Source organism: Gigantopelta aegis, chromosome 3, assembly GCF_016097555.1.
Source record: "Gigantopelta aegis isolate Gae_Host chromosome 3, Gae_host_genome, whole genome shotgun sequence".
NCBI lineage: Eukaryota > Metazoa > Mollusca > Gastropoda > Neomphalida > Peltospiridae > Gigantopelta > Gigantopelta aegis.
Genome location: NC_054701.1, coordinates 10,648,090 through 10,663,566, shown reverse-complemented (window position 1 = coordinate 10,663,566; position 15,477 = coordinate 10,648,090). Strand labels below are relative to the sequence as shown.

The 15,477-nt window shown below is 35.9% G+C and overlaps 2 protein-coding genes across 3 annotated transcripts in view; one reads left to right on the top strand and one right to left on the bottom strand.

Moving 5' to 3' along the window:
- Positions 1-1,399, bottom strand: part of LOC121367511 (tricarboxylate transport protein, mitochondrial-like) — a 44,389-nt gene extending 42,990 nt beyond the window's left edge. Inside the window, exon 1 of the mRNA XM_041491731.1 lies at positions 1,161-1,399. Within this exon, the coding sequence (XP_041347665.1) occupies positions 1,161-1,272 (112 nt within the window). The 5' untranslated portion in view covers positions 1,273-1,399. The remainder of the gene's footprint in view (positions 1-1,160) is intronic.
- A 363-nt stretch (positions 1,400-1,762) lies between these two features.
- Positions 1,763-14,904, top strand: LOC121367510 (tektin-1-like). 2 transcript variants are annotated; one of them, XM_041491730.1, is made up of 7 exons: positions 1,763-1,916; positions 7,822-8,013; positions 8,407-8,572; positions 9,322-9,450; positions 10,547-10,690; positions 12,485-12,707; positions 13,232-14,904. In XM_041491730.1, exons 2-7 carry the CDS (start codon positions 7,824-7,826, stop codon positions 13,586-13,588), a joined length of 1,209 nt encoding a protein of 402 aa, XP_041347664.1. In that variant the 5' UTR covers positions 1,763-1,916; positions 7,822-7,823; the 3' UTR covers positions 13,589-14,904. The 2 variants fall into 2 exon arrangements, with proteins under 2 accessions (XP_041347664.1, XP_041347663.1); XM_041491729.1 differs by lacking the exon at positions 1,763-1,916 and adding an exon at positions 6,019-6,136.
- The last annotated feature ends 573 nt before the right edge of the window (positions 14,905-15,477 follow it).

The following is a 15,477-nucleotide window of genomic DNA, read 5'->3' as shown; positions in this document are numbered from 1 at the left end:
TAAATATTAACAAATCAGATTAGCTGTCACTGTTTATGAGTTCACATTTCGTCTGCTGTAAATGGTCAACCTATCCATGGCCCAGTGTGTGTGGGCCTATTGTAACAAGTATTGACCTTTCAGGTGATACAAAGCTCATGCACTCACCAAGCATGCGGTGAAGTCTGCATGCACTATCACAAACGGCCTGTTGAACTCTTCACCCAGCTCAACAACCTACTGACCACTGTCGGCATTTTTACATGTTAGTTTTACATATCACCATGCATAAAGCTAAATCGCAGATCCAAACTTGGTTGGTGGGTCATGCAAACAGCCCTCATAAATTGACTCGATTCTTCTTATTTATTTATTTATTTATAAATGTATTTATTTATTTACTTACTTATTTATACAATGAACATGTATATCATAATGATTCAGAAATAGCCTCTATTATAGAGGCACAAATATACAGTGTATATGTAGTCAGTGTGATGCAGGTACATGTATACAATGCATGTGCTGCAAGTAAGGCTTACACAGCCTTTGAAATGTGAAATAATGAGGACTGGGGTTGTTAGAAATAGTTGTCAGTATATTTGATTTACGGTTGTTGTGGATGGTTGGGAAAGAGTTGACCCATACCCCTCTATATCAAGGCTCAAAAGACCTCATGCCATTGCTTGGCTGATGGATGGATGGACATACGGATGAATGATCTAGGGATTGGTAGATACAAGCCTCCACTATTTCAAACATATATAATAATGTGCACAAATGTCAATGACTAGTTCGCCTGCAATACAATAAGTCCTGGGGTGACCCGCCCATCACAGTACACAAACGTGAACTGTATGCTATACATACAATGATACATTTCAGTTTTTCAGCAGCAATCCTTTTATTCATCACAATAGCATTGCAACAATAACAAAAACAAATAGCATGCTATACAATGTAGGCCTAACACGTTGTCAAGTGCATGCCTGTTGATATACAATGTAGGCCTAACACGTTGTCAAGTGCATGCCTGTTGATAAAGATTCTATGCATCGCTACTTGGAACTACCATTTTAACTTGTAATATAAGCTGTGCACCCGACACTTGGAACCCCTCCCCTATATTCGTCCCTCACAAACATGAAAACGTGACTGACGCTTACATCAAGCATTCTTACCAGCTAAAATTCCTTTCAGAGTTTTTGCATATCCGTGAGCTGGGGCGGCTGCCATCTTATGACAATCCCTGTCGATGAAAGGCGAAACGAAATTTGTGTTGCTTTTATCCATTGCGACTGTCACTGTCAAAGCATCTCAAAGAAACCCGCTCGTTCTCCGCACAGCTGATTCCACGCAATCGAATGATCAATCACGCTACGGCGAGAGTATCCCAACCGGCCTCAAAGTAGACACGTGGTATGGTCGTGACCTTTGATCCGATAAAATGTCAAAGGAGGCACTTGCAACATCCTGGATTTAGTAAATGTATAATGCTGATATTTACTACATGACTAATGCCAATTGTTCATTAGTTATTTTACAGACGTACCAGGATGCATATTATGGTCACATGATGTAAAATGATCCTAGTATTTTAAAATAGAATGTCGGTCGACTTGACTACTGTAAAACCTGATTACACCATAGTGTCATCTTACATGTTTTTCATTCTATCTTTTGAAAGGTGTTGATACAAGAATAGTTCAGTCCATGAACTTTCACAAACAGAGAAGGCAATATCTAGCCTAAATAAAGGAGGTGGGAGTGTAAAATAAAATGGAAAGAAAAATACTATTTCTTTAAAGTTAAAATTTGTTTTGCTTAACAACACCACTAGAAGACACTGATTAATTAATCATCGGCTACTGGATGTCAAATATAGTAGTAGTCTACAGAGGTTCAAGCCGCCTGTACATGTTCCCATTCGCAGCAAGGTATCTTTTATTTCTTATAGACGATAGCCCATTATAGACCAATATTGTCTTCAACATATGTTGCAGATCACTTTGGAAACTTGCGATTAGTCGCTCCATAGTAATGACCCAGTCAAAACCACACCACACAATAACATAATGACGACCGAAATTGATTGCCATGTGACGTGTAATTTTATCTAAAACTGATTGTCCAGTGGCGTACAAGTTAACTGCCGCATATGTGCCGTAAATAGACTGTGCTTAGTTGAAAAATACGTTTAAATTGATTTTATACCTGTTTTTTGAGGATATGCAAGAAATATTCGAAATACTACATTCGTGTTCGGTAGATACAATTTATTTTACAACTCGTTGTTTAAAAACGTATTCAACTCACTTTAGCTGGTTAGATACGTTTTTACGCAACTCGTTGTAACATATAAATGGTATCCAGCAGCAGATCTCTCTCTCTCTCTCTCTCTCTCTCTCTCTCTCTCTCTCTCTCTCTCTCTCTCTCTCTCTCTCTCTCTCTTCGTCTGTGTATCTTCTCTCACTGTCTGTCTATCTGTCTTTATCTCCCTCTGTCTGTCTGTCTGTCTGTCTGTCTGTCTGTCTGTCTCTGTCTCTCTCTCTCTCTCTCTCTCTCTCTCTCTCTCTCTCTCTCTCTCTCTCTCTCTCTCTCTCTCTCTCTCTCTGTCTGTCTTTCTGTCTGTGTATCTCACTCTTTCTTTCTCTCACTGTCTGTCTATCTATCTGACTGTCTATCTGACATTGTCTCCCTCTGTCTGTCTGTCTGTCTGTCTGTCTCTCTCTCTCTCTCTCTCTCTCTCTCTCTCTCTCTCTCTCTCTCTCTCTCTCTCTCTCTCTCTCTCTCTCTCTCTCTCTCTCTCTCTCTCTCTCTCTCTCAAATGTCGAAATAACCATAAATTAGATACGACTTTATTGTAAGCACTAAACGTTTTGAAACTTAATAGCACTGTTACATTTCTCTACTTGTACTATTTCTATGTACGTACTTTTCCTTTCTGTAGCTCACCTTTATATTAATCATCTACTATTATGTTTTATTATTGTTAGTTATTAATTGTACTTTGTCTGTGATCTTGTCAGTTTGTAAAAAAAAATGTAGGAAAAGGCCTAATATAGGCTTGTAGCCTGTCGACCAATCCCACCAGTAAATGGAATAAAATATTGTTTAAACTAATGTTGACAGTATGGCAAATTAGTGCGGGCTGAGAAATTTGGGGTTGAAAACATATGGTTTGGGGTGACAAATATAAAAAAGTGAAAATGTAAAATTCAAAAGCATATACAATTATTAATTATTATGCTTTTAGGCTTAAATGACTTTTATCAAATACTGAATGACCATATCAACTAAATTTACTGTATGTGTTTTTATGGCCATTACATAAAACAAAATTATGCATAAAAGAACGTCTTCGAGTAACAAATGTATATACATGTATGCCAAAACAAAAAGTTTAAATATCTTGAATTAAAATATAAAACATTTTACACAACGTAGAAAACATAAAATATTTAGAATCAATATAAATTTAATACTATCTAAAGAATGACAAGTATATGACTAAAGTATGACAAGTATATGACCAAGCATTGTAGAATCTGAAACCTTAGCTATAACATCCGCAGCAAAATGTAGCCATTCTTGCAGTGAAAACTATACCTATTCAATGAGTGTATGAGTGCATAGTTTCAGTTTAATCACTGTCGCTATCTACAGTCTGCTATGGTCAGTGTGTTAGAGTACTGGTTTCGACAAAAGGTCAACCGATGCTTCACAGATACACACATCAGTACATACCTGACCATTTGCTTATGCAATTTCCCTAACAACTATTCAACGCACAGCAAACACACCAAATTAAGACGCCCAGGAGCTGTTGGTGACTATTTTATTACAATTCCAATCTCAGGTTATCCCCTGACAAAAATCTACAAGGTATAGCATATGATGAATTGCAATGTTAGCAATACACCATATCATCTACTGGTAAAGACACCAAGAAACATAGAGATGGAAACTATTCTCCATAGGGGCCTTTCAAATATTACATAACGCTATTTTTATCAAAATTTGATACCCCCCTCCCCCTGTAACGCTCCATAACGCTAGACCATACACCCAAAACATACTGGATACCTACACCCCCCCCCCCCCCCCCCCACATTCACAAATACGTCATGGTATGGGTATAATATAATTTTAACGGTTGTCTCCCATTTGTTACACATCCCATTTGTTACACACCTGCATAGTTCTGCCAGTTCTTACACAGTCAGCTTAGGGACTAATTAAGAAAACCCCTATAACCTTAGTGGAACAGTCTAGTCCAATTCAACTGTTCAATTCAATTGACTTTATTCCATCAAACCATTTATTTTATTTTTCCCATGACACTGATATTTATTTTACAGGTCTGGGTTTGTTTCGGCGTTTTTTTTCCCTCTCTGGCTACGCCCCAGATTGGTACATAATACATACATGTATGCATCTGTAAACTCATAGGCATACTGCAAATCGGGGAAAATAACGCGTTTAAACTGACAAGAAAAAGGAAAAAAGTAGTAATAATAATAATAATAATAATAATAATAATAATAAATCCAAGCGCATGTGATAAACGTTTGCAGTGTGAATATCGCATATATGATCGTGGTATTTCGTAATAAGCCAGTATTCACGAATCGGAAGTGAAACTCTAAATAATGTAAAAATAACACGGACAAGCTAACATAGTTGTCAAGGTTTGTTGTTTTTCTTCTATTAATTAATGACTAGAACTTCAATCAGTGGCGACTTAATGAATATGTTCTGTTCTTGTGTGTTAATTGTGAATTGAAGGTGAGTCTACTAGGTAGGCATAGTGAGGCATGCTAGGTAGATGGTAGGCTATAGGACTGGCAGTTCACTCAACCATGACATGTCTATGTTGTTATAAGCTGTGTAAGAAATGGGACGAGTTAAAAGGAGACATCATAAGGAATTATCGGCCTTGCTCCCTACATGTATACACAATTGCTAACGAGTCTCCCCTGGGTTGTCATGCCACGAATTGAATAATTCAGGCCCTTTTAAGGGCCCTATGGGCAACCTAGGGATACATTTGAACGCCAGCTAGGTGCCCTTAATGAGCTACTCTCGGCTTATTAAATTCCAAAACTATTCTTTACAGTATTTCGGCGGACCGTTAAAAAATGCACCTAATTTCCTTCTCAAAAATGCGCACCATTTCTCTTTGGACTCATCCTTCGGGACTTAAAATTCCGTAACACCAAACCACCCTCCGCCTGTTAACGATCACGGTCGGACTGCAGGTGCCCCCTTGTACCTGTCAGTGCAGGCGGTCCCCCCTTTACCCACCCCACCTCTTTCCTGTCCCAGACGGAGGAGCCGGCTGAGGCCGACACCTGCGCCCAGGACAGGCGTGCGCTACAACAGCTTGCTCTGAATGTGCACGTTAAATTCTCTGACCTGACCTAATGGGAGGATACCAAACAAACCTTCAAATTGTTTTAACAAAGCAATAAATCCAAGGCAAAACTTAGAACCAGATGCTTAATTCTAGGTGTGGCTCAAGTACTTGTTATTTATATGACATTTTAGCGGAAATTATAACATCTTTAAAAAGTGTCCGAGAAAATTAATTGGGGGGGGGGGGGGGTGTCCAGGCTTATGGCGAAGCGACCGAGTTGCTTAGGGGGGTCCGGGGGCATGCTGAAAAAAAAAACCCACACCAGTAAGGGGAGGGGGGTGTCGACTCCCCATTGGCTACGGGCCTGTACTTTTAACACCAAGAATAATTTATGTTTAAAAAAAATGCAGTTAATAAACAAAAATATACAGGTTTGTGTACAACAACGGGTCTTGTGACAAATATGGAATATTATTTTTATGATGTATATATATATATATATGTGTGTGTGTGTGTGTGTGTGTGTGTCCCTTTATTATATTTTTAATAAAAATATGGTTTTAGTCGAATATTACAGCACGCGGCATTAGTGTTAATTAATCAAGATGCCTACAACCGAACACCTAATTAGTGTCATTGTAAACTACTGTTTAGAATACAGTATTGATGCTACGTCATTTCCGTTGTGATTGCTTTAGCAACGAACGTTGCTAGGAAATTGTTCATTCGATCGGTGAAAACTATAAACGTTACAAAATATATCGGTAACCCATATTTACCCAATACTCAATTAACCTGGTAAGTATTTTTTACACTAATGAATGAATGACACGATCGTGTTCCAATATTGGAATCTACTTCTTTTGTAAATATTTTGTACTTCAAGCTGTGTCTGACTGTGTCGGTTATTTTGTTGACGTTGTTGGAAGTGAATAATTCATTGTTTCACTGTTATTAGTGTTCCAAACAGTAGTGCTAGTAGACATGTGCTGACTATAAACAAAATCTGGAGAACGGTGAGTACGTATTAAAACTGTAAAATAATAAAGCAAATGCATTAAAGGTTTACCTACATTCAGTACCACACCCTAAACCTCTTCTCAAATGCTTTGCCTTTGGAAATTGATTCAGAGTGATCACAGTGAATTTTTCATGTTTGCACAATTGTTATTACAATTCAAGTACAGATCCAATCTGTAATAATTATGTTTTATAATACTTCAAATAACTGGGTGCAGTACACATGAAGGGAATAAGTGGTCGTAATAGCGGAGTTTCACAGTGATGTTAATAAATAAAATGACACAAAAGTTGTAGATGTCCATTTTTCATTTACACAATTATTTACGGACAGTAAAGTTTGGGGTGAGTTGTTCAAATACTGGGGCCAGTTGACCAGCATTCCACATGAATGCACAACCCATCAATATTCACTGTCAATCAGTTTTACGGAAACATCTCAAATTCATGCTGTGATGTCATATAGCATGCCACTGAACAAATGTGGATATTTTCGAGGATCGTTGGTAAATGGCTTCATGCAACATGTGAGAAATGAGAATTTAAAGGGTATACAATCTCAATCATCATGGTGTCACTAATTATCCAAATATCATCTCAACCGATTACTAGATTATGAATGTAAACATCTACACATATAAGCATGCTCCAGTAGATGCCAATTGAATTTTATTACAGTGTTATAAATACAAATGTAGCTCATGGCCATTTGTCAAATACTACAATATTGTAACATGTACTGTGTGTATTTGGAACTTGTACTGTACTTTACATACATCATACATGTACTGGTATAGGTATTTGTTGTATGGTTTACAACAATGACTTAAAAGCAACCATGAAATTAATCTACTCTTTTCTCATTGTCGAATCGACTTTCTTTTCTCAATGTTTATTTAACAGTATAAAGAGTAAGCAAGAATAAATTTGTTTGACTCGATCAGCTTGGAAGAAAATACATCAGTACCATTTCTTTCTTTCTTTCACTTTATTAACATGCCTATATCCAAAAAAGGTTCAGGCACATAGTACCATTTCATTTCCATATCAGTTTTCAAAATGTTGGGACATACTGTGAAACATTACTGTGTGGAATATTTATGAAGGCTGGTTTTATTCACCTTTGATTGGCGGTGTTTCTGACACTTTTGTCACTTTGTTATATCAGTACAGAGTAGAATTTGACAGTAGAGATTTTTGACTGGGACTAACCGATTAAACCACTATTTTCAAAAATTTATAATTGTAACATATTTTTGATATTGAAAAGAGAAGAAAAATGTTTTATTAAAGTAAGTTTTACAGCTCTGAACTGTTGATGGTATTTGTACTGATTAAATATTCTAATAAGTCACCTTTAAATAATTTATTTAAAATGTTTACTTATTAGTTTTGAACTAAGTAGTCTTAATTTAAATATTGTTAGCCATAATGTTGATAAGCATGTCATTTTTAATTTTTAGTCATGGCCAAGGTTATTACAGCCCCACCTCGATTCACTCATGAGGAGTGGACGAGATCTAATTTAACCAAATATGCCAATGCTGATGTGGAAAGGGCTGCAGCTGAAAGACTGGTCGATGAATCAAAACGTTTGGCCGATGAAACAGAAAAGAGATCAGAAAAATCTCAAAGAGATGTGAACAAGAAATTACGTAAGTAATGCTGTGTTTAGTAAATGTTTTGGGTCACTTGCTACATCATGCAAACTTGACAAAGTTCCTTTGGGGGGGGGGGGGGGGGGGTAGTAGGTGGGTGGTGTGAAAGGGATAGGATTTTGTTCTCTAGAGAATTCCAATATTAACATGACATTATGGAACATTTTAAAATACATGAATATACAACTTATCTAATCACACAAAGATGTGTACACAAAAACATATTTTTATGCAAATTCAGAATTCAGGGTATGGTATCATTTAGCCCTTAGCAGAGAATCCTGTTTGTGCCTACATATGTTTTAAACAATATAATTTTTAACATCCGATTCTATACATGGGATGTTTATATGTGTACAGATAGTACAACATTTTTTTTTTTTAATTCAGAACAAAGAATTGATGATATTAAATACTGGAAGAAAGAACTAGATGACAAACTAGATGGAATTACTACTGAAACGGACAATCTCGGAGCGTTCAAGAACCGAGTTGAAAAGGCACTGGAAGCCACAGAGGAACCACTACACATAGCCAGACAATGCTTAGCAAACAGGTGCTTCATTCTACACTCATTATTGACTTGGTTTTGTAATAACTGGTTCAATAAATACCATGTTATTTGAAGCTGTCTTTACAGCATATGCCACCATAACAATAGTTATGACACTGTAATGACTTCACTAGTTTATCAGGACATTCCTCTGGTTTGTTAATGTGTTATCAGCAAGTCTGATGTTGCATTTAAACATCTTAAAAAATATATAACATACATTGGTGTTGGATTTTGTGCATGTTTCATTGTTGTGATGATAAAAAAAACTATGTATGTAACATTATGGTGCCACAGACCTCGCTTTTAAGGGGAGCTATCACTCTCGCTCTCCATCACTCCCATGAGACTACATTGTTTAGCTGCCCTTAACATGAATTTATATGGAAAAATCATTATGGTAATATCTTAAATGGCTCCCCATAATCTCTGTTAGGGGAGCAATTAATCACTCTCCTCAATGTTTGTTACGGTGCTAGTTAGATGTCCTAGTTAATAATAAATAAATACATTAGTGTGTGTACCATACAGTTTAGTCATAAATTATTGGTTATTTGCATGGAAAGGTGAAAAAAATATATGTGAAATAAATATCTGATTGTTATAAGGGGCAGTGAAAAAAATAATAACTGTGTTATAAATAACTAATTGTTTTTAGGGAAAGGCCAAGAAATAACTGTGAAATAAATAAGACATTGTTTGTAGGGGAAGGTGAAAAATAATAACTAAAATAAATTTGTGATTGTTTTCAGGGAAAGGCGAAAAGGAATCGACCTTGTGCATGATGATGTTCAGAAGGAATTGATCAAGGAGGTGGAGACGCTGGAAGGTGTCCAGGCTCTTCTCAACAGAACTCTTGAACAGGCAACCGAACAAATCAGGTGAGTCCAGGTTCTTCTCAACTGAACTCTCGAACAGGCAACCGAACAAATCAGGTGAGTCCAGGCTCTTCTCAACCAAACTTTCGAACAGGCAACCAAACAAATCAGGTGTGTCCAGGCTCTTCTCAAACGAACTCGCGAACAGGCAACCAAACAAATTGGTTCTCAGCCGAACACTCGAACAGGTAACCAAACAAATAAGATGAGTCCAGGTTCTTCTCAACCGAACACTCGAACAGACAACCAAACAAATCAGGTGAGTCCAGGCTCTTCTCAACCGAACACTCGAAAAGACAACCAAACAAATCAGGTGAGTCCAGGCTCTTCTCAAATGGAATTGGTTTATATGATTTTGCAGAGATCAAATGAAATCTCAGCTATTTTAGTTCAGTAATCAGGTACTGTGTTCTGGCACAAAATGTTTGGTTTGACTGAGTCGCATGTTTTATCCTCTAATGGGCAGTTTGTTTAACATTTTAAAATGAAAACAAAAATATTATTTAGGAAAGAATTACCAGTGGTAAAATTGCTGTAGCCTATTGCAAACTTCTTATACATTAATTTAGGTTGATGAATTCTTTTTAAAGCTATAATCATGAGAATATTTTAATGTTTTAATCATTTAGAATTAATAGATCATTCACATTGTTTTTCATGTTGTTGTTAATCTAGGTCACATACAAATGTATTGCTTGTTGTGAGCAACAGAAAGAAAGGACACTGTTATTACTGATCTCAACATATATATTTATATTAGGAACAATGGTGGAAGACTTGTTATATCAAAGCATTTGATTATAGATCACCATGACCTACTTACCGGTATGATGGGTGTATCATGTACCTCAAAATCAAGTACACAGAATTTAAATTGTGATTTATGTTTTAATTCTACTTATTTAATGCTTGTTTTCTCAATATGGAAATTCTGAAGATCCAGCTTTCTTGAACTGACCCAGCAACATGTTGATTATGAAAAAGCACAATTTTATTAAAATAACACTTGTGCTTGTATTTTCAGTTAGGAAACAATATTATAACATAGGGAGGTGAAACTGCAGCTTGAAGTAAAATGTTTTTATTGTTGTTGTTGCAGACTGAACAGGAAGGCCAAATATCTGCTAGAAAAAGACTTAAAGGACAAGTTTTCTGCTGTCAGCATTGATGAATACTGTGAGAATCTGAAAAACAACTCGGCAGACATCAGATTTAAGGATGGTGTTGCCAAAATAGAAGCAAAGTAAGCAACTGTTTCAAATAAAACAAAACTTTTACCTTTTCTGAAATCCATGTATTTTAAATGAAAACAAAAATATCTTAAAGTTTATATTCTATTTTAAAAAGTAACCAGTCAAGAACATCTGTGGGAAAGGTATGGATCATATTCTGTTTATGCTAGTCATTGAAACACCATCTGTCATTTTGGTCGAGAGTGTGTGTCAGAACGTGTTTGTCAAACTGTCAGACAATTAATGTAACTAAAGTGTGTTGGTTCTCCAGTGATCAAGTCTTGATTGCCTGTTTGGTTGTACATGTATTTGCACATTCAGAAAAAGTACTGTTAATTGTCATAAAATATGAAAAGTTGTCAGTTCTTCATTCTTATGTTATTACCTACAATATCAAACTTACATAGCAGACATAGCAGACGCATGTCATTTTGTTATATGATTTAATATTTATTGAAATATTTTAAGATATTATAAATACAGACATGTCATTTTGTTATATGATTTAATATTTATTGAAATATTTTAAGATATTATAAATACAGACATAGCAGACACATGTCATTTTGTTATATACTAAAAGGCAAAAGTTTTTTGACACACAAAAGACAAAGATAATTGATGATAAGCTTTTACTGCCATGTATGAAACGTTGTATGGCGCACCTGCCATATGCAAATGAGCCACATCACTAGAGGAGGTACAGAGCGAAGTTCACACAGTCTGTAGCGAGTGTGTCCACCTTGAGCAATGATACAGGCCTGGCACTGTCGTCTCATTGAGGTCACTAAACGCTGGAAAAAGGGATGTTACAGGCTGTGAGAGTTGCTGGTTGGAACCTGTTTAGCAGATACGTGGTTCGGATCCATGTGTCTTGGCGAGAGGTTGTCACGGGGATGGTCCCTGACCCGATTGTTTTGTTGATATCATTGCCATAAGTGCCATATGGTGTTTCTGTGGATGTTAAATTGACGTGCGACATCATGCTGCAAGGTCCCAGATTCAGGCATCACTATGACTCGCCATCTGTCATTTTCACTGAGGCGTGGCATGACGAAATTGCATCAAACAATTCACTAATAGTGTTTTCCTGACTTCTGGACTTCTAAAGGCTGCACAGAGTGGAAATGATTTACGACTGAATGTCTGGCCTTTTATAGTGAACACTGGACAGCATTTCTCCTGAATATTCCATGTTTCTTGCACAAAGTATGCATTCGCTGTAACAACTACTTAATGTAATTCTTTGAGGTGTCCATTCACAAATTTATTACTCCAAACAATCCATGTCACAATAACTTTTGCCTTTGAGTATATAATTTAATATTTATTGAAATATTTTAAGATATTATAAATACAGACATAGCAGACGCATGTCATTTTGTTATATGATTTTATAGTTATTGAAATATTTTAAGATATTATAAATACATTATTTGTTTTACTTAAAAAAAAAGAAAATCCATTCATTTTAAAATATGTTTTAATTCAACATTACACTTTTGTTTTGCTATTAATTTGCATTACTGTGGCAGTACTAGTTTAATAAAAAACATTTTTTATGAACTACAATATCCATATAGCTTTTATATCAGGTAAATATTGCTTATAAATTCTGTATTTTGTTTCTGACACATCATTTATTATTAAATGGTTTGATCTGTTATTTCAATCTTGTTATTATAGAATAAAGCCAATATTCTATATCACTAACCTGTTAATCTCTATATCTGAATCCAGAGATAGTTTTTTACAGAGTTGCTGTAGTAATGCCAAAGAATTACATGTGTGTTGTGTTGTTTCAGCTCTGTATCACCCGAGGACTGGCAGGACTTTTCTAACGACAACATTGAGAATGCCGAACGTGAACGTCAGAATTCCGTCGAGCTGCGCACTCTGGTGGACGGCATCCTGCAGCAGACCGCCAACGACATGCGCAAGCAGTGCAGTGATGTGAATCTGGCGTTCACCAAGCGTATCGCAGAGACCAAGGACACCAAGGGCAAACTGGAGGACAACCTCAACAAGGTAAAGGAATACTTTCATTTTATAGACAGTTTATAGAATAATTACAGTTTATAGAATAGTCACAGTTTATAGAATACTTTCATCTTATAGAAATGTCACAATTTATAGAAAAATTACTGTTTATAGAACTGTCACAGTTTATAGAATACTTTCATCGTATAGAATACTTATCAGTTTATAGAATACTTTCATTGTATAGAACTCGGTTTATAGAATTTACTGAATACTTTCATCTTATAGAATACTAATCAGTTTATAGAATACTAATCAGTTTATAGCATACTTTCATCTTATAGAATACTTATCAGTTTATGGAATACTTTCATCTTATAGAATACTTATCAGTTTATAGAATAATTACAGTTTATACAATGCTTCCTTTTTTCCCTTGAGCAATTTATTTATATATTTACCATAATTTGACACCCAGTAGCCAATGTATTTTTTGTGCTGGGGTGTCATTAAACATTTCTTTGTTCATTCATTCATTCACTCTTTTACTCATTCATTCATTCCTGCTTCAGGTGCTGGCTCAGATCAAGGAGATGGAGGAGAACATCACGCGACTCAAGAAGGCGATCGCCGACAAGGACGCACCACTGATGCTGGCCCAGACGCGACTTGACACGCGAGCCCAGCGACCCAACGTGGAGCTGTGTCGCGACCCCGTGCAGTACCGACTCATTGAGGAGGTCGGGGAGATCGAACAGTCCATTGCCAGACTCCAGGACCGGCTGAACGATGCCGTCAAGTCGATGAAGGGACTGGTCCGCAACAAGCAGGCCCTGGAGGAGGACATAGAGATCAAGGCCAACACAATCTTCATCGACGAGGTTGAATGCATGGGAATGAGGAAAAGCATCAACATTCAGAGTTTCTAAATAGACTATAAGATTAAAAAAGGAAACACCCATCAACTGTAAAACTTTGAAAAGCAAAATATTGTTGACTGTTGTGAACAAATGCCAAAATGATTTAAAAGAGAAATTGGTTCCAGTTGCCCCTTTAAACTGCTTCGTTACAAATCTGCTGTCAACTCTGTGTAATTACCGTTAAATGGTTCTTTGTTAAGCTGCTGCAACACGTTTTGACCGCTTTGAACCATTTCTTACTATTCTATAGTATGTCTTTGACCTGTTTGAACCATTTCCTATAAATCTGCTGTGGCCACATTAATAATCTGTTACAGCACCTGTGACCCCATTATTTATGTGCTTCAGCACCTGTGACCACACTGTTAATGTGCATCAGCACCTGTGACCCCACTTAATGTGCTTTAGCACCTGTCACATGGTTAATAATCTGCTGTTAAATCGTTTTTCTAGAGTGGGACAATTTCTCAGTTTCATCACAAATACATATACTTTCACACTACTTGATGTGGATATTGGTTGTGGATGATACAGTATTAACAGAAATAATAAAAGAAGGATCAGCTTCTGTATGGTCAGTTCGGTGCATCTCTATAGTAATTCTTTTTCTCTTTTTTTTAGAAATTTGTTGTTATTGCTGGTCAACTAATTAGGTTTAACAATTCCACCCACAATGCACATGCTGTTAGTTGTCTACAAAATACCAGTAGATGTACCAAAGTATGATGACCGGTCTATTTTAAAACTGATATTTTATTTTATCATATAGATTATAGTGAATACCACATATAGGTATCACACACACAAAATATAATATATATATATACATGCTGAATGTGAAGGCTTGTTTTTCACAGTTAATTGAATAGTATTTGCAAATTTCATTTCTTTGTATACAATTCATGATTTTACATTAAAATATTTATCAGGAATTGTCGAGTTGTTTAAATCACTTGAACAAGAATAATGGTTGTTAAAGCAATCCTTTACAGTTCATGTTCCTACATGTCTGTCAGTGCCAAATATTGTATACAAGGTTAAAATGGCGAATACAGCGATGCTCCTCAAGAGTGGCAATTCGCCATTCAACGTGAGCATTATAGACAAGTTAGGATCAGCTAAATGTTTTACAAGAAAGGAACGTCAGATATTAGCCATCCATCTCTACCTTTCTAGCATTTACAATTTTAAAAACATTATTATAATATGTACATTAGTTTAGCAATGGAAGAGTCCACGCTACAGTTGTCAAAGGGATGTTGAAGTGTAAAGCTTTAGTTTTCTAGGTCTAGGAATATGTTGTGATTAAACCTGTGAATTCTTCAGTTGTATTTCTTGTATTTTTATGAAACATTAAAAGAATATGTGTAGTCTGGCAACCGTCTACATCTACAACCTTGTACCAGCCTCCATTTTATGTTATTTTGTCAATAATTCCAGTTTGGCTAGACGTAAAAAAAAATTGGAAAATGCTTTGGTTATAATAAAAATGTAAAAAATGTGATCATATTTAAATAAAATAGCAATGCACACCCATAGTGAAGAATATCATCTGTTCATGAATTTGAATTTGATTAGTTTATCCTAATAAACTATATTGATATTGCTTTTGTTAATCTGTTTCTACTAGTCTGAGATAAAGTATTGCATGTACAATAAAAAACAAAAATTTTAAAAACTTTTCACTCTGTGGGCAGATGAGAATTTTTATATGGGTATTGCCATATTATTTATATCCTGACCAATATTTTCACAAACTGAACATAAAAATTTAACATTTTTGTTATTTCCAAATTGGAATTATTGACAAAACATTACTTAAAATGGAGGCTGGTACCTTGTTAGATGGTACATCCCTATCATGAATCAAATGGGACAATACAAGACAAAAGCTAAAC

What these genes read in the sequence shown, in the direction of transcription:
- LOC121367510 (XM_041491730.1), top strand. Translation starts at nt 7,824, where the DNA reads ATGGCCAAGGTTATTACAGCCCCACCTCGATTCACTCATGAGGAGTGG. An exon ending in CAGGCAACCGAACAAATCAG is followed by an intron (nt 9,451 to 10,546) that starts GTGAGTCCAGGT and finishes TTGTTGTTGCAG; the next exon opens with ACTGAACAGGAAGGCCAAAT. An exon ending in TGGAGGACAACCTCAACAAG is followed by an intron (nt 12,708 to 13,231) that starts GTAAAGGAATAC and finishes TTCCTGCTTCAG; the next exon opens with GTGCTGGCTCAGATCAAGGA.